At 45.5% G+C, this 25,449-nt stretch overlaps 1 protein-coding gene across 2 annotated transcripts in view; it reads right to left on the bottom strand.

Annotated features, from left to right (window-relative positions):
- The window catches only part of OPTC (opticin), a 338,728-nt gene that overhangs the window by 217,946 nt on the left and 95,333 nt on the right, over positions 1–25,449 (bottom strand). Inside the window, exon 3 of one of the 2 annotated variants that reach the window (XM_073560757.1) lies at positions 16,802–17,055. In XM_073560757.1, the coding sequence (XP_073416858.1) occupies positions 16,802–17,050 (249 nt within the window). In that variant the 5' untranslated portion in view covers positions 17,051–17,055. Of the gene's footprint in view, positions 1–16,801; positions 17,448–25,449 lie in introns of those variants that run through there. The other variant, XM_073560756.1, reaches the window with a different exon arrangement.

Raw genomic sequence — 25,449 nt, 5'->3', positions numbered from 1 at the left:
GGAACATCATGCGACTGAGGAGAGGTGGAAAAAACCGGAGCCTCACTAAGGCTAAGTGCACACGTACCGGAACTCTTGCGGAAATTCCCGCGAGAGTTCCGGAATTCCATTCCGTGGGAAAATCGCATTTTAAATTCCCGCGATTTTCCCGCGGAAAAACTAGCATTTTGCAAGCGTATTTAGCTTGCAAAATGCTAGCGTTTTCCAAGCGATCTGTAACATCGCTTGGAGAACTGATTGACAGGTTGGTCACACTCGTCAAACATAGTGTTAGACGAGTGTGATCAACAGGCCGCCTATGCGGCATCAGTAGTAAAAGATAGAATGTAAAAAAAAAAAAATAAAAAATGGTGTTATTCTTACCTTCCGACGCGCCGCGCAGGCGTTCCCAGTAATCCTTTGCGAAAATGCCCGCGATGACGTCCGTTTTCGCGGGATCGCGATGTCTCGCGGTCATTCGCGATGACGTCGCGCGAATGACCGCGAGACTTCGCGATCCCGCGAGAACGGATGCCATCGCGGGCATTTTCGCAAAGGATTACTGGGAACGGGAGCGTGGAGAGAGGCGGGAATGCTGCGCGGGACGCCGGAAGGTAAGAACAACAATATTTTTTATTTTAAAATTCTATTTTTTACAGGGATATGGTACCCAAAGCCCGGAGGACAGTCTACTCTCCTCCGGACCGTGGGTACCATCCGCAATTGTTCTGCTTACTTTCCGCATGTTGTGCACAGCCACATGCGGAAAGTAAGCGGAACAATGCATTCCTATGGTGTGGGACCGCCGCGATTCCGCAAATTAATGAGCATGCTGCGTTTTTTACCGCGAAGCGATTCCGCCACGGTAAAAACCGCAGCATTAGCACAGCATTGCGGAATCCCATAGGAATGCATGGGATGCTTATTTTTCGCGTTTTCGTGGCAAAATCGCGCGGTTAAAACCGCCGCGGAAACGCGAAAAAACGCCATGTGTGAACTCAGCCTTAGGGTACACCGACAACCCCAACTCACCACAGACACAGATTTCCAATCCAAAACTGGATTATGAATTTGCAACTAGGGAAACCCCAGAACAATGGTATCATGCAAATTATGCAACACCAAAAATCTGCAATTTTCTTGATGGTCTGGGGCGACCCGCATTACCACCTGGGTCACAAAACTGAGGTTTATTTTTCGCCAAAGGAGTAGCATCAATCCCCCTCAAAGGGATAGGCGTCCGCAGAGGTGTCATCGGAAATCCACAACGTTTAGCAAAATCCAAGTCCATTAGATTCAGGGCTGCTCCCGAATCCACAAAAGCCTTGGCGGAAAATGTGGACAGGGAGCAGATCAGAGTAATTGGCAGAAGAAACTTAGGTTGAACACCACCCACAGAAAACTTGTGTGCAAAACGTTTCTCTCATTTAGGACAGACAGAAATAATATGCGAAGCATCTCCACAAAAAAAACACAGCTTATTACGCCTTCTGAACTCCTGACGTTGCTCCCTGGACAAAACTCTATCACATTGCATAGGTTCAGACACTTGTTCAACAGGTGGCAACACCTCTTGTGCAGTCCTGCGTTCACGTAAACGCCGATCAACCTGAATGGCTAATGACATAGAATCGTCAAGACCAGAGGGAACAGGAAATCCCACCATAGTATCTTTTAAGGCTTCTGACAAACCCTTCCGAAAGAGAGCTGCCAAGGCATTATCATTCCAGGTAGTAAGGACCGCCCACTTTCGGAATTTGACAGTACAATTCTGCAGAATTTCGACCCTGGCTCAATGCCAACAGGGTCTTTTCAGCCTGATCAATAGCATTAGGTTCGTCATACAACAACCCCAAGGCTTGAAAAAATGTGTTCACATTAGTCAGAATAGGATCATCTGGTTTCAAAGAAAACGCCCAATCCTGGGGATCGCCACGCAGCAAAGAGATGACAATTCTAACCTGCTATTGAGTACCCTAGGATCTGAGGTATGGCAGGTGATTCTGTTATGAATGAGTCACCGTAGGAGGCAAAAACAGAAATACTAGCTAAGTCCAGAAAACCAGAGAAGTTGGCAGCTATCGGATTGCAGACCCCTGAACCTAACAACAACAACTTGCAGTAGCCATGGGGGGTTCCTACGGTGCCCTAGACCCCTCGACCACAGCCAGAGAACTACATAGCCTAAAGACAGAAAGGGAAATCTAAACTGCCCCAGAGCAGACCCCAAAGCAATAGGCAGCCCCAAACATATAATAACGGTGAAGCAAGATGAAAAAACACTCACACAGATAGAAAGATAGGCTGAGCAAATGATGGGGCCCAAGCTAACTAAATAGGACAGAAGAGAAAAGATGCTGTCTGCAATCCGCCAAAACCCTCTCAAAAACAAGAGCCAACAGACTGATAGGGAAAAAAGCACTGAAGACGCTAAGCTTCAAAAAGACTATATCAGTACTCAGGTATTATCTGAAGACAGAGCAAAAAGGAATTCAGCTCACCCAGCAGGGAAAGGCAGAAATCCAGAAAAAAAAGGCAAAACAAAACCAAAACACAAATGCAAAAAGTAGAGCAGAAAACTTAGCTTTTGAGGAGCAGGAATCAGACTAGTCTCCAAGAATCCCTCAGAGTAATCACCCGCAAGGCAGAAGGGCGTCGGCTGCCTTATATCCAGTCAGCAATCCCAGTCACCCAGTCATCATCATTCTGCTCAGGTGCTTTGCAATCAGCCTCACTACCTTCCTTCACCAGAAGAGGGAGTTCATCAGACCTCAATGGTGAAGGGGAAAATGAACTCACAACAGGTTTGGGTACGCTCGTCGAACCGTTCAGCAAACTATTTGGTGAATGTAGGTCCTTTCGGCGAATCTGAACCACGCTCATCTCTATTAAATACCACCAAAATGTACCACAAAGCACATATTACTGTATGGATGAGTAACTGAATCTAGAAAAATTTTTTGTAGTGTTATATACCACAGAAATGTACCAGAAAGCACATAATACTCTATGGATGAGTAATTTAAAGAAGAAAATTTTTTCAATGCTTTTTGAAGTGTTGTATAGCACCAAAATATAACAGAGCATGTAATACTCAATGAGCGATTACTTGAATACAGAAAAAAATTACAACGCTTTTTTTGTAGAGTTATATACCACCAAAACGTAGCACAGAGTGTGTAATGGTGTATGGGTAAGTAGTTGTATCCAGAATTTTTTTTTCAATGCTTTTCTGGAGTGTTCTATACCACAGAAAGGTACCACAAAGCAAATAATACTCTATGGATGAAAATATAGTCAATCTATTTTACTCCCCCCCCCCCAAAAAAAAAAATGCAGCAGATATATTTAGCAACAGACTGTAACCCCCTAAGCCCTTCTAGAGTCTGTATTCTGCCATGTTCCTTGTTGCTGCAGCTGTCCCTCCCTAGGCTAAATGCAGAATGTATCTGATACAAACAACAGATCACGGATACAGTAGTATGATGATGCAGAATCACCACCAGTATCAATGCTAGAGGACTCAGATGATTCATTCAACTGTGCACACACAGCCCTGGAAAAGCGCTCTCTCACTCCAATAAGAACTGCAATGATGTCAGTGTGCCTGCCCTTTTATAAACCCTGATGATGTCATATGGACAGCCAATCACACTAATGCCACTACCAAGATGGCTCCGGCATTACAGTGACTCGCAGGTAATACCCGCATGCTTAGTGGCTGCGTAACAGGGAAAACATATAGGGCGGGGATTCGAGTTTCAAATTTGAGCACCGGCTAATGCTCGCTAAGTACTGAGCACCCAGGTACTCTAGTGATAGCTGACTACCACGGAGTACGTTCGCTCATCCCTAGTTAGAATGTTTTCAAAAATAGACATGTTAGTAGTGTATTTTTATTAATATACAAAATGCAATCAGAATGAGCAAAAACAGAAATTTAAATCACTATTGGCTGTATGTTTGGGATTGTTGAAGTTCTTCAGCATAAATTTGCAGACAATCACCTGCTTCCCTGATGGCATTGCATGATGTATAAGTTTCTGACTGTATTTCTCAGATTTGAAGACACAAAAAAGTAGGTCACAGACGCAGTGGTCTACCAATGAAACCTAGCGCAACAGATGAGACACTTCATGCTTATTTTCCTTAAAAATTGGAAGCTATCCAGCAGTGCCATCGGCTCTTAACTGGTAGCAACCAGTGGAACCCATCTATACTGTACTGTTCATTTAATGTTTGGAGTAGTCTGGCCTGATGTGGTTATCATAGATGAATTGCATCCAAAAGTTATACCTTGAAATGGAAACAAGAGCAAGTGATTCAGGTATGCATGAAAGCATAGAAAGTGGAGTAAAGAAAAATTAGAAATATTTACCTGTAGTTTGGACTTTGGTCAGGATTAATGGTGTCCTGTGTGCTGAGAAATAAAAGCAGATACTTGTCTGTCATACAATACCAGCAGGGATAAGTCTGATTGGCTCCAAATTTATTCTACATCAGGATAATGTCCCCATACATACAGCCAATTGAATCAACTATTTTAAGTGCAAAGCAGAGGAAGGAGTCCTGGAAGAGATTATATGACTCCAACAGAGCCCTAACCTCAAGATTGAGTCTGTGTGTGAAGAGACTAAAGGATTTACACAAGCATACATTCACAGAAGATCTGTGGTTAGCTCTGCAAGATGTTTGGAATGACCTCCATGCCAAATTCCTTCAAAAACTATGTTTAAAGGGTTTTCCCTCAAACCAAGGTTGATTTTAATCAATGGATCTTGTAATAATTATAACTTCTACAATTGGATGTGTTTAAATAAAATGTTCCTGTGCCGAGATAATCTTACACCGTACACAGCAGCGGCATATTTATAATGGCTGTGTCTGACTGTAGAGGGACATGGTAAAACATTCTCTGCCTTTTTTTTAAACAATGCTTTACTTCAAATAAAGAATCATTAGTGATTAACGGCTGTAATGTCAGTATAATCCTCCCCACCCCCTCTCCACCTGCCCAGGTGATGTAGCATGACCAGACCATGTCCCTGCACAGTCAGACACAGCCATTACACAGTGCACAGCAGGAGCACATTTATAAGATTATCTCAGCACAGGAACATTTAATTTTAACACATCCAATTGTGGAAATTATTATTCCAAGATCACTCTATTGAAAAACACTTTTGTTCATGAGAAGTGTACAGAGAAGGATTGATGCTGTTTTGAAGGCAAAGGGTGATCACACCAAATGCCGTATATACTCGAGTATAAGCCAAGATTTTCAGCATTTTTTGGGGGCTGAAAGTCCCCCTCTCTGCTTATATGCCAGGGGGTTGACGAGGGAGGGGGAGCGGGGGTGTCAGGTAATACCCCCTCCTGGCATGTCTCTGCAGCCCCCCTGCTTTTCCCACGGTCTCCGGCGCCTGTATTCAGCGGTCACGTGGTACCGCTCATTAAAATCATGAATATGCGCATAGTCATTACTTTAATTAGTGATATCACGTGACCACTGAAGGAAGGAAAAGCTGCCGGAGACTGCGCCAGGAGGGGCTGCAGAGACCGCACCAGGAGGGGGTAAGTATATGCGATATTCCACCACTGCGCGCCGCTCTGTCCTCTGCTTCCTCTGTCTGTGATGCTCAGGTCAGAGCGCGCGATGACATAGTTAGTGCGCGCCGCACCCTCTGCCTGAACAGTCACTGACAGAGGGACCCGGAAGACAGAGTGGCACACAGTGGTGGAATGGGGACAGGGCCCTGAGACAGTGGTGACACCGGCACCTGTCTCCCTTAGTGCACCGGTGTCCCCGCCTGCTCAGGACCCCGGCAAATGGCCCCCAGCGATGAGAGGTGAGTATGTTATTTTTTTATTTGGAGCAGCAGCAGCATATGGGGCACAATCTATGGAGCACCTTATGGGGCAGCATATGGGGTCATAACCTATATGGGGCATAATCTATGGAGCATCTTATGGGGCAGCACATGGGGGCATAATCTATGGAGCAGCATATGGGGCATAATCTATGGAGCAGCATATGGGGCATATTATTCTATGGAGCATCTTATGGGGCCATCATGAACTGTATGGAGCATTATTTGGGGCTCCTGATTCAATATGGATATTCAAAAACATTTAACCTACTGACGTCTCAATTAATTTTACTTTTATTGTTATCTATTTTTATTTTTGAAATTTACTAATAGCTGCTGCATTTTCCACCCTAGGTTTATACTCGAGTCAATAAGTTTTCCCAGTTTTTTGTGTCAAAATTAGGGGGTCGGCTTATACTCGGATCGACTTATACATGAGTATATACTGTATTGATCTAATTTAAACTTCTCTTGTTAATTTGTTTTGCATTTTATTAATAAAAAATAAACTATCAATACTTTTACTTTTGAAAGTATTATTCCTGCACAGTGCTTTTCCCATACTTGCCGCCAAAATCTTTCGCACAGTACTGTATCTTTTTAGGCTGTGCTTTTTTTATTCATAGAATAAGTGTTGGTACACTTTTGCCTAATATCATATACATCAATAGCCATCTTGCCTCAGCTAATACTGTGAGTTGAGAAAAGTAGTTTAGTGATTTGCGTTCCAGCAGCAATATGGACCTACGTAAGTAGGATAAGTTGGAAAATATCACGCTGGGGGAACTTCATAAGCCAATCTTAAACCAAATTACACTGAAGTGAAATGTTCAAAATGAATTAAGAAGTGCATGATTTGGAATACATTTGGCCTGTTTCATTGTTTCATGCCCATCAGGCTGCCGAGATCGAGTCATGTGGTCAGGGTGGCCAACTAGTGATTTTATTTTATTACAGTCATTAAAATTTGTACAAGCTTCTCGTGCTTCAAAAAATAAAATATATCACAGACATTTTTTTAGGACAGGCTGAAAATTGCCCTACTTTTATGGACTATCCAGGAATTTGTGGATGGTTGGAAGAGCTGCATTCAGTTCTAAGAATGTGTGAAACATGCCTTAGGTGGTATTTTAAGACAGAATATGCAGAAATTGAAATCTTAGCTTTCTCCTTTTATAGCTGCATTTCTGTTGACATCAATGTTCTTAGCCTTTTGCTCTTATCTTGAGTATAAACACCATTTGTTCTGATTTTACACAGTCATCTCATCTTTCTGCTTCATTTACCTGTAATACAGTAATTTTTGACTATATCTTTAGTTGCTTTCTTTCCATGTACAGTTGAAACCAGAAGTTTACATATACTGTATAAAAAGACAGATATGCATGATTTTCTCAATATCTGACATGAAATCAGAATAAACCTTTCCTGTTTTAGGTCAATTAGGATTACTATAATTATTGCCGTATATACTCGCGTATAAGGTGAGATTTTCAGCCCATTTTTTGGGCTGAAAGTCCCTCGATCGGCTTATACGCGAGTCATATATGCCAGGGGGTCAGCGGGGGAGGGGGAGGGAGGGTGTCAGATCATATTTACCCCCCTGGCGCGGTCTCTGCAGCCCTCCCCTCGCTTCTCTCATGGTCTCAAGCTCCTTCCTCCATGCACATATTCATGACTTTAATGAGCGGTACCATGTGACCGCTGAAGGAAGGAATTGCTGCCGGAGAACGTGGGAGAAGTGGGACAGCAGAAACCGCACCAGGAGGGGGTGAGTATAAGCGATATTCACCTGTCCCTGGTCCACCGCCGTGTGCCACTCTGTCCTCTGTATCCTCTGTCTGTAACATTCAGGTCAGAGGGCACAATGACGTAGTCTGTGTGCGCCCTCTGCCTGAACGGTCACTGACAGTGGACATGGAAGACAGAGAGGCCCGCAGCGATGGACCAGGGACACGTGAATATCACAGGTGCAGGGGCCCTGAGCCAGCGGCGACATCGGCACATGGACTCCATAGCGCTCCGGTGTCCCCGCCTGCCCAGGAAACCGGCACCTGGCCCCAGCAACAAGAGGTGAGTATGAAATTTTTTTTTATTTGCAGTAGCAGTGGCAGCATATGGGGCCTATTCTATGGAGTATCTTATGGGGCAGCATATGTGGCCTATTCTATCTAGCATCTTATGGGGCATCATATGGGGCATCTTATGGGGCATAATCTATGGAGCAGCATATGGGACATAATCTATGGAGCATCTTATGGAGCATATTATGGGGGCATAATCTATGGAGCATCTTATTGGGCATAATCTATAGAGCATTTTATGGAGCAGCATATGGGGCATAATCTATGGAGCATCTTATGGGGCCATAACCTTTATGGAGCAGCATATGGGGCATAGTATTCTATGGAGCATCTTATGGGGCCTTAACCTTTATGGAGCAGCATATGGGGCATAATATTCTATGGAGCATCTTATGGGGCCATTATTAACCTTTGTGCAGCATTATATGGGGTGTATTTTGTATGGAGCATCTTATGGGGCCATCATGAACTGTATGAAGCATTATATGGGGCTCCTGATTCAATATGGATATTCAAAAACATTTAACCTACTGAATTCTTTATTTTACTTTTATTGGTATCTGTTTTTATTCTTGAAATTTACCATTAGCTGCTGCATTTTCCACCCTAGGCTTATACATGAGTCAATAAGTTTTCCCAGTTTTTGTGGCAAAATTATGGGGGTCAGCTTATACACGAGTATATACAGTAGTCCAAAATTGTTTAAAGGCATAGTAATCTTAGTGTATGTAAACTTTTGACTTTGCAGCAAGTAATAAAAATGCCTTAAATCAATCACTCTCTCTCTCTCTCATTATTCTGGCATTTGGCAAATATTAATAATTATGGTAATTGTAATTGACCTAAAACAGGAAAAGTTTATTCTGATTTCATGTCAGATATTGAGAAAAACATGCATATGTGTATTTTTATGTAGTGTATGTAAACTTTTGGTTTCTACTGTTTCTTTAATTTCCATTTTCCTTACAACTCCTTCACACAAACACATCTATCATTTTACATCAAGTTTGTCTGTGATAATCATAAAAAAGGAGAATAACACAAGACTTCATGGGATAATTCTTACTAATTTATCTAGAGCTGTAATCAGGGAACCTGAAGGTGTTCTACACATTGCTCTTCATACATGGCTGTCGAACACACCTCTCCTGTTGCATGCTCATGTAAGGGGGTGAAGCATAATGAGGACAAGAAAGGGTTTACCTCCTCTCTTCCATGCCCGGAACCATAAAGCTACGCAGTGGTGTTGCCAGGGGGAAGACTTTTGGACCTGGACCGATTGCATCATGAACCTGTCAGTAGCAGTGGGGAGGAGATAGTGAGGCTGCACAGGAAGGAAGCCGGGCAGAGAGCGGGAAAAGCATGCGCGCAGACCTCAGAACAGCCTGGGCAGCGGACAGTGTGGTGCCCTTGAGGGTTCAGTTGCCACAGATGTACTGCACATCATCCTGAGGTGTGGTATCCCACCATCTGCCATGATACCAGTGCTGGATGACCGGCACTTCTGGGGTTAATGTTTTGATCTCAGTGCAGACTCTTACCTGCACACCTGGGACCTATTACGGTGACCTCTAATTGGTTTTGGGAAAGCTTCTTATAGCCTCAGGAAGCTCCCATCCCCCGTCAGTTATACTTTCGCCCTTGGCATTGTGTGGTGACCCCTGAGTGTGTTTGTGCTGTGTTCTGGTTGCTTGATTCTCTGTGTACAACTCGGTCTGTTCTCTGGATATTGTTGTAGATTCTGCTTGGTACCTTCTATGTCTGTTTGGTTTTGACTTCTGCTTGGCCCTGACTATCCGTTCTGTCTCATCCCTGGTACTTTATTGATATCTCTGTGTATGACCTCCGCTTTGCCTGACTATTTCTGTATAGTGTCCTGCCATCTCTGAAAGCAGGATGCTAAGCCCCGCCCCTTGCAGTCACATGACCGTAGGTCCTGTGACTGCTTGCTAAACTTCAGCAACCACAGGTCCTGTGTATCTGTACTTTCCGGCTGTACCTGACCCCGGGCCCCCCTACAGTGTGGGTGAGTCCCTACTCAACGGAGGCTGCACGCCAGCGCTGGCAGGATCCTGACATTATACAGTAACTGACCATTAAGTTTTTTGGGTTTTTTTGTGGAGAGAGTTATGGATCCCATACAGTTTCTGGCTGACCAGATGAAAAGTCTGAGTCAGATGTTTCAGGGTTTATCTCTGGAGCAGCAAGCTCTGACTTGTTCTCAGCAGCAGGTTTCTGAGACAGTGCGAGGGGCTTTATCTGCTGGGTCTCCAGGGGCTGGGGCGAGGGATGTTGCTCTGGTGTCTCCGGAACCACCTGTTAAACTGCCTGACTTTTTTTCTGGGAACAAAAAGGAGTTCAGGGTCTTCATGGAGGGGTGCAAACTTTTTTTAGTTTGAGACCACGTTCCTCTGGGGACGAAAACCAGAAGGTAGGGGTCATCAAGTCGTTATTAAGAGGGTCCCCACAAGCTTGGGCTTTCTCCCTTCCTCCCACTGCCCCTGAGAGAGTGTCTGTGAATGCATTCATTGAGGACCTTGGGCACATTTATGATGAGCCTGACCGAGTGCGATTGGCAGAGGACTTGGTGATGAGCGTCTGTCAGGGGAAACACTCAGCTGAGTGGTTTTGTACTGAATTCCGCCGCTGGGCCGCAGAGGTCTCTTGGGACGATGCCGCACTCCGAGGACTCTTTCGCAGAGGCTTGTCCGAGCGGCTGCAGGATGCCTTGGCATTACATTCCCCACCTAACTCTCTCGAGGATGCCATGACCCAGGCCATCCAGATGGACCACAGGCTGCGGGCCAGAGGGGTGATGCAGGTGGAGACTCCATTGTTCCCCAGTGGAAAAGAGACTGCCCCTGAGCTCATGGATGTAGGCGCCCTCTCCGTGAAGGATACGGAGAGGAAACGCCGGAAGGACAAGCAGTTATGCTTTTACTGCGGTAAAGCGGGACATTGGAAAAGAGAGTGTCTTGATTGCCTATCTTTGACCCGGTCGGCAGGAAACGACTAGGTCTGGGTAGTCAACGGGGAGACTACTCAGACCCTCAGGTACCCTTTTCCTCGTTTTCTAAAGTGTTACTTCATGTGGAGCTGTTTGTGGATGGTAGTTCTTTTCCCTCTACAGCCTTCGTGCACTGCAAATCATCGATTAATCTCATTGACTCCCAATTGGTCACACACTGCAAGATAGGGACAGTTAGGCTCAAGGTTTCGATCAAGGTGGTGGCCATTGACTCCTCACCCCTCACTAAGGAGGTAATTCTCTTTATGTCTGATTTGTTTTCGCTCAGATTGGACGCTACTCATGTGGAAAACCTTAAGTTGTTTTGTTATGGACAATCTAAATGCAGGGTTGGTCTTGGGCATGCCCTGGTTACAACGCCATAACCCAGTTATTAACTGGAAAACAGGGGAGATTGTTCAATGGGGGTTTAATGATTTTAAGTTATGTGATAAATCCGCACTGCTGGTTGAACCTGTTAAATCTGTATCTGTATCATCTGTCGAGCTGGAAGGTATTCCGGAATACCTGAAGGACTTCGAAGATGTATTCTCTGAAAGCGAGGCCGAGACGTTACCGCCACATAGACCCTTTGACTGCGCTATCAAGCTGGTCCTGGGGGCTAATTTACCTAAAGCCCGTCTGTTTAATTTATCCGTCCCTGAGCACTTGGCTATGAAGGAGTATATTGTTGAAAGTCTGCGCAAAGGACACATACTTCCTTCAGTCTCACCTGTGGCGGCAGGTTTCTTTTTTGTAAAGAAAAAAGATGGCGGGTTACGTCCCTGTCTCGATTTTCGGGAGCTTAATCAGATAACTGTACGGAATACGTACCCCCTTCTGTTGATTCCCGATTTGTGTAACCAACTGTCAGGGGCAAAGTGGTTTTCTAAACTGGATCTTCGGGGGGCATATAATTTGATAAGGGTCCGAGAGGGAGATGAATGGAAAACTGCGTTCCTCACGTCCGAGGGACTGTTTGAAAATTTAGTCATGCCGTTTGGTCTTACCAATGCCCCCGCCATATTTCAGAATTTCATCAACGTGGTATTCTCAGATCTCATTGGTCATTTTGTTGTTATCTACTTAGATGATATTTTGATATACTCCTCCGACAGGCATTCTCATCTGGAACATGTATGAACTGTTCTCCAAAGACTGAGAGAAAATCATCTGTATGCCAAATTGGAGAAATGTGTATTTTATGTGCAAGAATTGTCTTTTTTGGGATTAATTGTATCCTGTGAGGGTTTTCGCATGGACCCCAAGAAGGTGCAGGCCATAGCGGATTGGGTGCAACCACGAGATCTTAAGGGTCTTCAGCGCTTCTTGGGGTTCGCCAATTATTACCTCAAATTTATCCAGGGGTTTTCGCAGGTGGTCAGACTTCTCACGGATCTAACATGCAAAGGTGGTCCTCACTCGCAAAAGAGGCCTTTGCGACGGTGAAAAAATGTTTTATGTCTGCTCCTGTGTTGGTACAGCCAGATCCGTCCAAACCATTTGTGGTGGAGGTGGATGCCTCCGAGGTGGGGGTGGGGGCAGTGTTGTCCCAAGGGCCTGCCACTCTAACCAACCTCAGGCCATGGTGATTTCTTTTCCAGGAAGTTCTCTGCTGCTGAAAGAAATTATCATGTAGGCAATAGAGAGCTTCTTGCGGTCAAGTTGGCTTTTGAGGAGTGGAGGCACTTTTTAGAGGGGGCCAGTCACCCGGTTGCTGTGATCACTGATCACAAAAATTTGTCATACATTGAGTCTGCTAAAAGATTAACGCCCAGACAGGCCCGTTGGTCACTTTTTTTTTCTCGTTTCCAGTTTACTATTACATTCCGTCCAGGGTCAAAGAATGTCAAGGCTGACGCCTTATCTAGTAGTTTTCACCCTGTGTCTGCCCCTGAGCCACCGTCCTCCATTCTGCACCCTGGGGTGGTGTTAGCAGGGATCTCATCTGAATTGGAACGGGAAATTGAGGGGGCCCAATCGCTGGCTCCTGCGGCCAAGCCAGGGGGCAAGTTGTTTGTCCCAGAGCAACTTCGCCTTAAACTCTTGCAAGAGTTCCACGAATCCAAGTTGTGTGCTCACCCTGGTATATCAGCCACACGACTGGCGGTGGCTAGGATCTTCTGGTGGCCTACCCTTGGTTCTGATATAAAGAAATTCATTTCTGGTTGTGGGGTCTGCGCTCATTCTAAAAGCTCCCATAGCCGGTCGGCGGGAGAGCTGATGCCCTTGGAAGTTCCTGAAAGACCATGGACCCACCTGTCCATGGATTTTATTACCAATCTTCCCTCTTCCAGGGGTAATACTGTGGTATGAGTAGTGGTGGACAGATTTTCAAAGGAGGCTCATTTTGTACCCCTGTCCGCATGACCGTCTGCTGAGACCTTATCCAGATTGTTTGTGCAGCATGTGGTCCACTTGCATGGGGTACCCCTGAATGTGGTGTCTGATCGTGGTGTGCAGTTTGTGGTTAAGTTTTGGCGTGCTTTCTGCAAAAAATTAGGGATATCTCTGTTCTTTTCGTCTGCATACCATCCTGAGAGTAATGGTCAGACGGAACGCACTAATCACTCTCTGGAACAGATCCTCAGATGTCTGACTCCTGCTAGACAGAATGACTGGTGTGATATACTGCCGTTGGCTGAATTTGCCTTCAATAGTCGGGTGAATCAATTCACTGGTATGTCCCCTTTCTTGATCAACTATGGGTTCAGTCCTCATTTTGGTGAGTTTTCTCGTCTGGATTCGGGGTGTCCCGAGGCTGAGGACTCTGTTCAGCGGTTAAAAGATATATGGGCAGAAGTCCAGCGGCGTATATCTAGGTCTCAAGGCAGGTATAAGTTTTTCGCGGACAGGAAACGAACACCTGGTCCCATGTTTCAGGTTGGAGAGAAAGTTTGGCCCTCCACACGAAACATTAAGTTAAAGATTCCGTCAGCCAAGTTGGGCCCCTAATTCATTGGTCCGTACAAGATTGTGGAAAAAATCAACCCAGTAGCGTACAGACTGTGTCCTCCACCCTCTTTCAAGGTCCCTAACGTCTTCCATAGATCTCTACTGAAGCCTTTTGAAGCAGTCCGGGGAGAATCCAAGAATCCATGACCTCCGCTTTGCCTGACTCTGAGTATTTCTGTATAGTGTCCTGCCATCTATGAAAGCAGGATGCTAAGCCCCGTCCCCTTGCAGTCACATGACCGTAGGTCCTGTGACTGCTTGCTAAACTTCAGCATCCACAGGTCCTATGTATCTGTACTTTCCGGCTGTACCTGACCCCGGGCCCCCCTACAGTGCGGGTGAGTCCCTGCTCAGCAGAGGCTGCACGCCGGCAGGATCCTGACACCAACCAGGTGAGTTGGAGGCTCCTAACCACGTTCCAACACTCGCATCCCACACAACACGGTAGTTCAGCAAAGCCACATTGCGCTCCCTGCTTGGAGTGTAGCAGAGCACCTTTGGTGGCTCCCTGCTTGGAACACAAAACGTGCTGGGAGGTGGATGGAGTTTAGAATACATAAAAGAGCGGGAAGGTTTAGGATTTGGAGTCAGTCGGTCAGTCACTCAGAGAGGAGTGAGGAAGGAAGATCCCTGAGAGAGAGGGATGGAGGAAGGAGTGCTGCAGCTGCCTTAGTGATCTGAGCCAGCTGGCACAGGAAAGGAAAGAAGGAGAAAGACGTTGAACAGAAACCTGATCTTCCATAAGAAGGAAAGACTAGTACGGAATGTAGGAGTAAAAGGGAACAGAGGACGTGGGTTAGAGGAAGAACCCTGCCTAGAATTTCTAAGCGCAAGGCTGGGGCCCGGTCTCCAAGGTTGTATGGACACTAATGGTTCTGTAGCAGACACCGGTGGAGTAGTGGGCTGTAAATGCACTACTCCCATCTAAGACTTGGGGGCACAACAGCAACATTGATAGTGAGCCGGGATTCAGGATTAAGGAGTCCCCGAAGCAGGCTACAGCTGTCTGCCGTACAAGTAGAGTTCTTGGGAACATCTGTCCGGAGGAACTCCAGTGTAACTCAGTACTAGGAGATCTTCACACTTAAAGGCGCTATAAGAGGAGACGTTCAGAAAGGTACATGTTGGCGGAGCGTTGGAAGGGAGCATTCCATCTGGCCTGGAGGTTGATTGAGCCTCTGACCCAGAGGACACAGTACGGAGGCAGGCACCGGTGTGTACTACAGACTGTGAGTAAAGTTTTGGAACTACAAGCCCCGGTGTCCTCCATTCATTCCTGCGCCAACACACCTGGTACCGCTACATCTGGATACCAGCTTCTACACTGCCCGTGCCTCTCAGCTACCCCTACATCCACGCTGCCCTGGGACTACAGCTCCACCTGTGGGAGCTTCACCATCTTGGCTGCAGCACACCACCAGTCCCAGAGGATCTGAATGCAGCGTTGGCTTAACATTTCCCTTGCCGAGCACCACAGGTGGCGTCACGAACTATTCATCAATTCTACTTCATTGTTCTTTCACCCCCTTTTGCCATGGAGCCCCAGGGCCACGGACCGGGTCACAGCTTCCGTGACAACTCCTATTGAGATCAACGGGCCCGGTGCCGAGTACCCCGATAGCCCTGGCCGGGGCGCTCCAACAGGACAAGACGCAGCTGCATACCGGGGGAGAGAGAGCTCCCGTTCAGAAGACAAAGGCTGGGGGACCGCATAGAGAGACCATAGCCCGTGACTACGTGAAGCTGGAGTCTGCAGTGACAGATGAGGTGTGTCCTGACCCCCATGTAGAGACTGTGTCTAGTACAGAGACAGCAGCTAGTGCAGAGGCAGCAGCTAGTGCAGAGGCAGCAGCTAGTGCAGAGACAGCAGCTAGTGCAGAGACAGTGATCCATGCGCGTAGCCCCAGTACCCACGATGCTGGTGCAGAGCCCCTGATTCCTGCTGCAAGATATAACAAGGGACGGAGTGTTGTTTCCCCTGGGAGAGGCTGTTGTGCTTAGACAAAAGACTCAGAGCAGAGGGGACCCCGTTTGTCCAGTACCCCCTCTGCCTCCTGCAGTAACTCTTGAAACCCAGTGAAGAATTGTAAAGACCAAAGAGTACAGAGAGACTTCAGACGACAAGCTCCGCTGGTGATTCGGTGCCAACGTGGGAGAAGTCCGACTCTTCAATCAAGACCCGATCGGACTGATATGTTCCTTCATAAGAAAACTCTGTATAATACTGTTTAATTCTGGTTTTGCCTTTTGACTGTTTTCCTATTACCAATACTTGCACTGTTATTTTGCCAGTGTTAATCCCTGTAAATAAACCTCCCCTTTAACTGTTGGTCTGTCTGTTCGTGGTGACATACGCAGCACCTGCACTTTCTTACACTCATATAACACGCTCTTCTTTGTCTGCTGTTTTTTTTTCTGTCTCTTTCATGTGCATTTCCCTATTCCCTGGATTCATTTGCCTGTGACAGGTCTCTGCTCTTTCTGGCTTGTAGTTTCTTGCCCTGATCCGTCTGTCATGGCAGATGCTCACAAACAGGCTCTGATGAAAGCTCAGCCCTGAGAGATCCTTTCAAACCCCCCTTCCTACCTCACCACCCTTCCTCCTCTCATCAGCCTCCGAGAAATAAGTATTCTGACAAACCTGCTGCAAGATGCAAGATCAGAGGCTTCTCAAGCGAAGATTTCATCCCTCCTCCCATTTTCCATCTAATGATCCATCTTTAGTTGTCAGCCTATCTGCTGTACACCTATCTTGAAATATATTTTATCTATCACAATTAATCATCGGTGCAGAACATACACTTCTGTTTGTCCTATTGCTATCCATTCGTTTGACTGCTGACTACCTGAAGTACCTCCTATAGTAGTAACATTTGTGAATGCCATTTACACATAGGTGTGCTTACCTCGGGCTCAGGCTCAGAATAGTATACATCTTCATAGTTGTTAATATCCATAGACTCTCCATAGTTATTAAGACCAGGGTCATAATTATCCAATTCCAAGTTTTCATAGGAGTTGCTCTCAATAGGTTGAAACCGTTCGGAGCTATGTCTTCTAGTTTCAGGTGGAGGAGCAGCCAGACATAGAGCCACAATAGAAGGACAGATAACCCATAGCATGTACATTGCAGTAGCAGACCTGGGGCACAGCATTAGAACTGAGGGAAAAAAAAACAAAAATGGGAAAATCATTTTTAGGGTTTCATATAAAATCTCAGGGTGTTGATATTTGTATGAATATTTAGATTTGGACCTATAGGTGAAGAAGAATGTGCAAAAAAGCTCACATTACCAACTGGACAGTTAATGTTTCCTCAGATTCTGTCAGTCTAAAAAAAACCCTAATATTTATAAATTCCTAAACATTTTGACAGAAAACTCAAGGCAGCGCATTGCTCATTACAGTTGTGGAAAGATGGATGCTCATTGTTGCATAAAGGGGAATCTATTAAGGATAAAAACCACCTGATTACAATGTATTGTGAGCTAAGTCTACATACAGATAATCAATTAGTAAAGATTAGCTGATTGAATGGCTTGTCCATCCTTAGGGCCCCGTCACACATAGCGACTCACCAGCGATCCCGACAACGATATGAACTTGTCAGGATCGCTGGTGAGCTGCGAAACAGGCAGCTTCACCAGCGATCAGCACCAGCGACGACGAGCGCGCGCGTCGCTGTGTACCTTAGTTACCAGTGTGCGTCACTTAGAAACCCACTGTTTACCTTGGTTACCTGCTCCATGCAGCGTGCTGGTAAATAAGGTACACAGAGGGTTTCTAAGCGCCGCGCGGCGCTTAGAAACCCGCTGTTTACCTTGGTTACAAGCTCCAGCTCGCTGATCGCTGGTCTCCCCCCTGCCACACGCAACGATGCGTGCTGGCCAGCGGAAGACCAACGATCAAAAAAATGTGCAGGGCTTTCCAAAACGATCAGCGATACCCGGCGTGGGGACCGTTCGCTGATAGGTGTCACACACAGCGATCTCGCTGAAGATCGCTGTTGCGTCACAAAACTTGTGTCTCAGCAGCAATCTCGCTAGCGAGATTGCTGTGTGTGATGGGGGCTTTAGGCTACAAGTCTGCAGTCACTCTATATAATTGCAGACTTGTGAATCCTTGCATCGTGCGCACTGTGCGCCGTGAGGATTCTCCGGTCCTGGCACAGGGATCGGCAGGACATGTGATCGTAAGTGTGTGACTTGCATACTCAATGCGAGTATACTGAGAGAGACTGGATACAGTCCAGTCAGAATATCGCCAATAGTATTCAAATCTCATACTTGTAGTCATCTCAGAGTAGGAGAAAATCTCCCAGAATGCAGTGCAAGCGATGTGAGGATTCACAAGTCTGCAGTGTAACTGCAGACTTGCAGCCTAGAGCCAGACAACCAATTTAATACTTTTCCTTTTTTTACATAGCTCCAATATATTTTTAAGCACTCTGCAGAATTATATCTGTGAGCAAATTATGCTCAAGTGGAATGTGGAGTCTTATGTTCTACCAAAAACACTTAAACACTCACATGTACCCGAACCTATATAGATAAAATTCAGGTGGAGACTATAGAAGTCAAAGGAAAGAGTAAGAACAAAAGATGAGATGATTTGAGGTGATCTTTGTAATTATCATTTCCTTTTGGCACACCTGGAAATTGGAATTGACTTTAAATATATCTAGTTCTATTTGTAGGATGTCTGTGTCAGCTGGAAGACATGATTGGTAAATGGGGACAGGGAGTTATCGATGAGAGATCATTCCTCTGTATGTTTAGCACATACATAAAATACTCTGTAGTGCAGGGTACATGAGGAAGTGATGCAAACACCCAGACGTTGGACTATGTGGCCTATATTACCTAATGATAATGACTTTTCAAAGCCTACACCATCATCCTGTCACTTCTAATTTTTTAGCTGCACTATAAAAGTAAAAAGGCCATTCATATTCTTTTTTCAAAGAAATAGATTTTAGTTAAAAATAAACAATTACGTTTTTAAATGTGTGTTTCTATTAAAGATTTTTCATTTTTACAACTTTCATCATTACATGTTATTTAAAACCGCATCCACCAAATATTTATCTTACGTTGTGCCGTTAACTCAGTGGCAGGGTGAATAGATTACATATGGTTACTTTTACTTGCTATCTTCTATTTGATGTGATGTTGTAGGTGGAGAGCAGGTAATAGACTAACACCAGAACTATTAGGCATTATTAATGGAAATTAAATTCTGTTGAAAGTGGAACCCTTGAAGAAGTGATACCTTCTCAAGGCAGTGCCAACTTGTGAAGATCAATCCAACAGTTTTGAGCAGAATCCATCTGTCTCCTAAGCTACTTGATAGTTTAATAGTGAAACCATGGAGTACAAGTAAGAAACAACCAGAATTTTTTTATGTCCTCAGTCAAATCCTGCACAGTGTTCCATTGAGGAACTTCATCCAACCCAACAAATCATTATTTATGAAAAATACTAAAAAAAAATATTCCAGAAGATGCGACCATCCAGGCTGAAAAGCACTGGTGAATGAGATGCTGCAAGCACAGCCTCAGTGACTTCACTGCTCGCAGCATCTCATTCACCAGTGGTTTTCAGCCTGGATGGTTGCATCTTGGCACCGTCCAGGTTGAAAACTATTTATCCAACAGACATGGATTACGTCGTGGGACCCAACAATGGATAGGTATGGTATATTGTTTTTTTCATTTTATTTTTATTACAGGAGATCGAGTGCTTCAGTGGAATTAGGTGAGGTCGTATATATGGTTTAATTGAGGATATTAAAGGAGTTTGTGTCATTTTTTCAATTAAAGGATTTTATTCTGGCTGTGTCTATATTTAACATTCTAGATTAAGGCCCGATTCTAACGCATTGGGTATTCTAGAATATGTATGTAGTTTATTTATGAAGTTTTAATAATTATGCAATAATGCACCCCCCAATCCTGATATGCATGGTCCTCTCACCCCCCAATCCTGATATGCATGCTACCCCTCCCCCATCCTGGTATGCATGGTCCCCTCACCCCCCAATCCTGATATGCATGGTCCCCTCACTCCCCAATCCTGATATGCATGGTCCTCTCACCCCCCAATTTTAATATGCATGGTACCCCTCACCCCCCAATCCTGGTAAGGATGGTCCCCTCACCCTCCATTCCTGGAATGTATGGTCCTCTCACCCCCCAATCCTGGTATGCATCTTCCTCTCACCCCTCTTTCCTGGTAAGCATGGTCCCTTCCCCCCCTTTGCTGGTATGCATGGTCCCGTCACCCCCCTTTCCTGGTATGCATGGTCCCCTCACGCCCCAATCCTGATATGCATGGTCCCCTCACGCCCCAATCCTGATATGCATGGTACCCCTCACCCCCCAATCCTGGCAAGCATGGTCCCCTCACCCTCCAATCCTGGTATGCATGGTCCCGTCACCCCCCTTTCCTGGTATGCATGGTCCTCTCACCTCCCTTTCCTGGTATGCATGGTCCCCTCACCCTCCTTTCCTGGTATGCATGGTCCCCCTCACCCCCCTTTCCTGGTATGCATGGTCCCCCTCACCTCCCTTTCCTGGTATGCATGGTCCCCTCACCTCCCTTTCCTGGTATGCATGGTCCCCCTCACCCCCCTTTCCTGGGATGCATGGTCCCCTCACCTCCCTTTCCTGGTATACATGGTCACCCTCACCCCCATATCCTGATATGCATGGTCACCCTAACCCCCCTACCTTGGTATGCATGGTCACCATCACCCCCCTTTCCTGGTATGCATGGTCACCCTCACCCCCTTTGTTGGTATGCATGGTCCCCCTCCCCCCTTTGCTGGTATGCATGGTCCCCCTCACCCCGCTTTCCTGGTATGCATGGTTCCCTCACCCCCCCTTTGCTGGTATGTATGGTCACCGTCACCCCCCTTTCCTGGTATGTGTGGTCTCCCTCACCCCCCTTTCCTGGTATGCATGGTCCCGTCACCCCCTTTCCTGGTATGCATGGTCCCGTCACCCCCCTTTCCTGGTATGCATGGTCCCCTCACCCCCCTTTACTGGTATGTATTGTCACCGTAACCCCCTTTCCTGGTATGCATGTCCCATCACCTCCCTTTCCTGGTATGCATGGTCCCGTCACCCCCCTTTCCTGGTATGCATGGTTCCCTCACCCCCCCTTTGCTGGTATGTATGGTCACCGTCACCCCCCTTTCCTGGTATGTGTGGTCTCCCTCACCCCCCTTTCCTGGTATGCATGGTCCCGTCACCCCCTTTCCTGGTATGCATGGTCCCTTCACCCCCCTTTCCTGGTATGCATGGTCCCCTCACCCCCCTTTACTGGTATGTATTGTCACCGTAACCCCCCTTTCCTGGTATGCATGTCCCATCACCTCCCTTTCCTGGTATGCATGGTCCCGTCACCCCCCTTTCCTGGTATGCATGGTCTCTGTTAAAATAAAAAAAAAAATTATATACTCACCTTCCGACGGCCCGCAAAATCCACTCCTCGCGCCCGGCCTCGAGGTCCCAGTAATGCTTTGTGCGAAACACCGCTGATGACGTTGCGCTCGCGAGAGTGACGTCATCTCCGGTCTAAGGCGCAAAGCATTACTGGGACCATGAGGCCGGGCACGTGGAGTGGAGATCGCGGGCCGTCGGAAGGTGAGTATAACCTTTTTTTTATTTTAATTCTCTTTTTTTTTTACAGAGCCCTGCGCCCGATTGAGCGCTGCGCATGACTGCGCCTGCTGCTGATTGGCGGCCGCGACCAATCAGTGGCAGGCACAGCTTACCGATACAAACAGCTGTGCCTGTCGCTGATTGGTTGCGGCCTGGCGGCCGCGACCAGTCAGCGGCGTGGGATTTCGGTTACAGAGAAACAGACAGACAGACATTATAAGACGATTATAAATATAGATAACTGTAGGATTAGTAATGAAGAGGTGTCTTTTAGACACCTCTCCATTACTAAGCTGTGGGCTTGATGTCACCTGACAATACAAACATTATGTAAAATGTTCCTATCAAAAGCTTCAAATCAATCTACAAAATAATAGCAAGTCCCCACTCAGGTCCGTCATCTGTCAAAGGAAATAAAGAGATCTTCCATATTACTGGTAGCACAAAGGCTCTGGGAAAGCAGAATGACTCCTTGACCCCCAAAAGAAATTCAGTGAACTCCCAAATCCAAACACCCCCTCTCTTCTGAGCCACACAGTGTGCCTAAACCACATTTAGCATCCAAATATTAGGCATTTCTGTAGTGATGAGAGCCCGCCTAATTTACTGGTGCATGAGCTGGGCACTACTACATACTGGTCACTACCATATACTGGTCACTACAACGGCAGTTTGCAATTTTTACTCAGTAACATCCACTGCTGCATGTGTCTGGAAAACACCCATGGAGTCAAAATCATTTCTTCATCTGTAGTAAAATTCCCAAAGGGGTATAATTTCCAAAATTGGGTCACTTGAAGGGGGAATTCAGCTCTTGTAGTACTTAGGGGCTCTGTATATGGAGTCCACAAATTATTCTGCGCTCCAGTAGGCAAATAGCGCTCAATCCCCACCAAGTCTCGACGTTTGGCTAAGCAGTACTGTACAGCTACATATGAGGTATTTCTACGTTCAGCAGAAATTCTGGAACATTGTGGGTGCTATTTTTACCCTTTTACAAGTGTGTAAATGCAAATTCTGGGGTCTAACTAAATCTTGTTGATAAAAAAGTAGTATTTTTTTTCTTCACAGCCAAATGGTATAAAATTCTGTGATCCACCTGTAGTGTCAATATGGTCACTGGACCACTAGATGAATTAATTGAGAGGAGAAGTGTGTAATATGGGGTCTCCTATGGGGGGGTGGTTCTGCTGTTTTGGCACCTCAGGGACTCTTCCAATGTGACATGGCACTCTCAAACCAGTCCAGCAAAATCTGAACTCCCATATGATGTGACATGGCATCCACTAATTATTCCAGCAAATTTTGCTAAAAAAAAAAAAAAACGACAAATGGCGCTCATTCCCTTCCAAGCCCTTTTGTGCACCCAAACAATAGTTTTCCTCCACATGTTGGGTATCGGCATACTCCGGACAAATTGCACTATAAGTTGTATGGTGCAATTTCTCCTGTTACCCTTAAAGTGCCAAATTTGGGACTAAATAAAGATTTTTGAGGGAAAATATGATTTTTTTTAGTTTCACGGATCAGTGAAAATAAACTTCTGAGAAGCATCTGGGGATTCAAGGTCCTCATTGAACACCTAGATAAGTTATCTGAGTGGTCTTGTTTCCAAAATGGGGTCACTTGTGGGGTTTTCCACTGTGTAGGCACTTCAGTGGATCTCCATACATGGCATCCGCTAATTATTCCAGCAAATTTTGCAATCAAAAAGTAATCTCCTTACCTTCCAAAAGATTTCAACAACTGACAGACGCGAGTGGAATCGCAATCCACCCACTGCTGCTAACTTGTTAAATGCTGCTGTCAATCTCTGACAACGACATTTAACATGATCTCTTCCGAAGTGCGTCACCAGTGCCCATGTCACATGACTGTGGGTCACCAATGGGTTGGCAGTGGCACTTATAGCAAGTGAGCATTTCTGAAGCCCTGCTATGTGTAGCACAGATGATCTCAGCTTGTAGTCTCCCATGAAGACTATTGAAGCAAGTGTAAATTAAAAAATGTTTTTAACCCCTTTCTGTCATGAGACGCACTATATCATCCATGTGCCTTGGGCCTATTTAACCATGGACAGAATAGTATGTCTCAGCGACCGGCTGCGCACATAGGTGGTGTGCAGCCATGTGAGGCCGGGTGTCAGCTGATTCTCACAGCTGACACCTGGCACTAAGTGCCAGGAGCGGGGTCCCGATCGCTGCCATGGTAACCTGATGTCATCATGATGATATCTGTGTCACCAGAGCTGAGAAACTTCCTGTCATGCGCAGTGCACTGCAGCGCTGACAGTTTCTATAGCATGCAGATGCTGCTTCATCTGCATGCTATAGAAGCGATCAGCCTGCAAAAAATGAATGTCCCATACTGGGACAAAGTGTAAAAATTTGAATGAAGTAAACATAATGTTTTAAATAATTGTAAAAATATAAAAAAATACAAAAATAATAATAAATCAATATTTATTCTATCACTAAATAAATATTTGAATGAAGAAAAATCTAAACAATAAAAGTACATATATTTGGTATAGCCGCGTCCGTAATGTAAAATTGTCCCACTAGTTAACCCCTTTAGTGAACACCATAAAAAAGAAAACAAGGCAGAAAACAATGCTTTAAAGTGGAATAACACGCGATCAAAAAGACGGATATAAATAAACATGGAACTGCAGAAAACGTCATCTTGTCCCGCAAAAAAACGAACTGCCATATACAGCATCATCAGCATTCTGACAGCTATAAATGTTATAGCTGTCAGAATAAAGTGATGCAAAAACAATTATTTTTTCTATAAAATAGTTTTTATTACATAAAAGTGTCAAAGCATAAAAAATGATATAAATGAGGTATTGCTGTAATCATACTAACCACACGTGGAACGGTGTAAACACCCCACCCACTCGCAAAAAAAAGAAATTCATGAATTGCTGGTTTTTGCTCATTTTGTCTCCCAAAAATCAAAATAGAAAGTGATCAAAAAATGTCATGTGCCCAAAAATGGTACCAATAAAATTGTCACCTCGTCCGGCAAAAAACAAACCTCTGTGGGCCAAAATATGGAAAAATTATACCTTTCAAAATCAAAATGTGGTGATGCAAAAATTATTTTTTGCAATTAAAAGCGTCATTTAGCGTATGACAGCTGCCAAACATAAAAACCCGCTATAACGCCTCTTTCACACGTCCTGATATTTCTGGTACTAGAGATGTCAGTGTCTGTGTGTAATACTTGTGGCACGTGTGGCATGTGTGTGCTGCATCAGTACCTCACGGACGGGCGCCAGGGAAGAAGCGTTACAAACATAAGCGTTGTTTCCCAGCGCCGGGTGCTGAACACGGCTCTCATCATTTTCCCCTGCTCTACTGGTGATCAGCACAAGTAGGGGAGAATAATGAGAGTTACATTTAACCCCTTAACGACCGCTGATACGCCTTTTAACTGCAGCAGTTAAGGTTACTTAAACCATAGAGCCGCTTTTTAACGGGGCTGAGGTTTAAGATTATGGTGCCCCCAGCATCAGAATTTCTCCAGGGTCTCAGCTGCTGGGAGGTAGCCGAGACCTCAAAGAACATGAATCAGGTTGGTTTTTACCGACCATGGTGTTGCAATCGCCGTTATTAACAGTATAACGGCGACTGCAAAAAAAAAAGTCAGATTTTTTATTTAATTTGTCTCTCCTCTGATGTGATTGCACATAGGAGAGAGAAATAGGGTCCCTCGATCCCCCGATAACCCTCCCCGGTACATCTGTTGTCTATGCAGGCCCCCCTAAAGTCACCCGAGCTGCCGGCTTCTTCTTCTGGGGGGAAATGGTGGGCGCATGCGCAGTGCGCCCGCCGAGATCTGCTGGCCAGCACCCGGTAACAATAGGAGATTTTTTCCTAT

The sequence above is a fragment of the Dendrobates tinctorius genome, unplaced genomic scaffold (assembly GCF_039654945.1).
Source record: "Dendrobates tinctorius isolate UK_male_01 unplaced genomic scaffold, ASM3965494v1 ptg000304l, whole genome shotgun sequence".
Classification (NCBI taxonomy): domain Eukaryota; kingdom Metazoa; phylum Chordata; class Amphibia; order Anura; family Dendrobatidae; genus Dendrobates; species Dendrobates tinctorius.
The sequence above is the reverse complement of the archived record's forward strand: the minus strand, read 5'-3'. Positions and strand labels throughout refer to the sequence as shown.